The sequence below is a fragment of the Bos javanicus genome, chromosome 3 (assembly GCF_032452875.1).
Source record: "Bos javanicus breed banteng chromosome 3, ARS-OSU_banteng_1.0, whole genome shotgun sequence".
In the NCBI taxonomy this organism is placed as follows: domain Eukaryota; kingdom Metazoa; phylum Chordata; class Mammalia; order Artiodactyla; family Bovidae; genus Bos; species Bos javanicus.
In genome coordinates this window covers 119,189,619-119,191,921 of record NC_083870.1, presented here as the reverse complement: position 1 = coordinate 119,191,921, position 2,303 = coordinate 119,189,619, and the positions used below count along the sequence as shown (strand labels likewise).

At 50.5% G+C, this 2,303-nt stretch overlaps 1 protein-coding gene across 1 annotated transcript; it reads left to right on the top strand.

The window, feature by feature from the left end:
* The first annotated feature begins 318 nt into the window (after nucleotides 1–318).
* Nucleotides 319–1,776, top strand: LOC133245374 (olfactory receptor 6B2-like). The gene has a single exon (XM_061413254.1). It carries the CDS (start codon nucleotides 423–425, stop codon nucleotides 1,359–1,361), a length of 939 nt encoding a protein of 312 aa, XP_061269238.1. The 5' UTR covers nucleotides 319–422; the 3' UTR covers nucleotides 1,362–1,776.
* Nucleotides 1,777–2,303: the final 527 nt, after the last annotated feature.

The window sequence follows — 2,303 nt, the reverse complement described above, 5'->3', positions numbered from 1 at the left end:
CCCCTGGTATCCCTTCCTTTTACAAAAGCATCTCTGAAACCAGGTGAAGGACAACTATCTTCCAATGTAGCCAAGGACTGCGGACATCCCTTATGGCTATTAGACGCCTTCGGGAAAGTCCAGCTTATAAAAGCAATCAGATGATTTGAAGATCAACCGGGGGAGGAAATGGGCAGGCTATTCCAGAGCCCCACCTGCTCTCAGGGTGTCCAGTCCACAGGAGACCTAGAACCCCCCCCACACTGAATGCTTCAGGCTTAACTTAGAGACAGTTTCTGTTCCCCTGCTGTCCAAGGACACAGGCGCCCACTCCTTGGGTCAAAACCCACCGCCAGGCTGACCTCTGCTTTCTTTCCCCAGCCGTCCTTGGCCCTCATCTGGCCTGAAGGTTGTTTGTGGCCCTGGGTGCCCCGCACAAGAGAATGAGGGGGAAGAATGTGACCCAGGTCAGCGCCTTCATCCTGGTGGGCTTCCCCACGGCCCCCCGGCTGCAGTACCTGCTCTTCCTCCTCTTCCTGCTCACCTACTTCTTTGTGCTGGTGGAGAACCTGGCCATCATCCTCACCATCTGGGGCAGCCCCTCCCTCCACAGGCCCATGTACTACTTCCTGGGCTCCATGTCTTCCCTGGAGATCTGGTACGTGTGTGACATCATCCCCAAGATGCTGGACGGCTTCCTCCTGCAGAGGAGGCGCATCTCCTTCGTGGGCTGCATGACCCAGCTCTACTTCTTCAGCTCCCTGGTGTGCACCGAATGTGTGCTCCTGGCCTCCATGGCCTACGACCGCTACGTGGCCATCTGCCACCCCCTGCGCTACCAAGCCATCATGACCACAGGGCTGTGTGTCCAGTTGGTGGCCTTCTCCTTCATGAGTGGCTTCACCATCTCCGTGATCAAGGTCTATTTTATCTCCAGCGCCACGTTCTGTGGTTCCAACGTCCTGAACCACTTCTTCTGTGACATCTCCCCCATCCTCAAACTGGCCTGCATGGACTACTCAACCACAGAGCTGGTCGACTTTGTCCTGGCCTTCCTCATCCTGGTGTTCCCACTCGTGGCCACTGTGCTGTCCTACAGGCACATCACCCTGGCCGTCCTGCGCATCCCCTCGGCCTCGGGCCGCTGGAGAGCCTTCTCCACCTGCGCTTCTCACCTCACCGTGGTCACCTTCTTCTACACAGCCTTGCTTTTCACGTATGTTCGGCCCCGGGCCATTGATTCCCGGAGCTCCAACAAGCTCATCTCTGCTGTTTACACTGTCCTCACCCCAATCATCAACCCCTTGATCTACTGTCTGAGGAACAAAGAGTTCAAGGGTGCCTTGAAAATGGCCCTGGGCTTTGGTCGAGCTTCACTGTAGCAGACATGTTGTGGGCTTTCATTCTGTTCATCTGAAACAGAATCTGAAAATACACCTCTTCTCTTTGAGGACATTTATTTGTAATCATGGAAATGCATTGCATCGTTGCAGTGCTTCATTTATTTTAAAATTTACTTCCACATCAGTTTTTCCCTTTAAGCTCATGGATGCTGATACAATAGCTGTGGGGATGATAATGCCATTATTTTCTGCATTTTCAGTTCAATTCAGTTTCTTAATCACGTCCAGCTCTTCGTGAACTCATGAACTGCAGCACGCCAGCCTTCCCTGTCCATCAAAAACTCCCAGAGTTTGCTCAAACTCATGTCCATTGAGTCAGTGATGCAATCCAACCATCTCATCCTCTGTTGTTCCCTTCTCCTCCTGCCTTCAATTTTTCCCAGCATCGTGGTGTTTTCCAATGAGCCAGCTCTTCACATCAGGTGGCTGAGTGACTTTGGCATCAGTCCTTCCAAGGAATATTCAGGATTGATTTCCTTTAGGATGGACTGGTTGGATCTTCTTGCAGTCCAAGGGACTCTCAAGACTCTTCTCCAATGTCATGGTTCGAAAGCATCAATTCTTTGGCGCTCAGCTTTCTTTACAGTCCAACTCTCACATCCATACATGACTACTGGAAAACCCATAGCTTTGACTAATGGACCTTTGTCAACAAAGTTGGGTCTCTGAATTTTAATATACTGTGTAGGTTGGTCATAGCATTTCTTCCAAGAAGCAAGTGTCTTTGAATTTCACAGCTGCAGTCCCCATCCACAGTGATTTTGGAGCTCAAGAAAGTAAAGTCTGTCACTGTTTCCATATCAGCTTGCCATGAAGTGATGGGACTGGATGCCATGATCTTGGTTTTTGAATGTTGAGCTTTACGCCAACTTTTCCACTCTACTCTTTCATTTTCATCAAAAGGCTCTTTAGTTCCTCTTC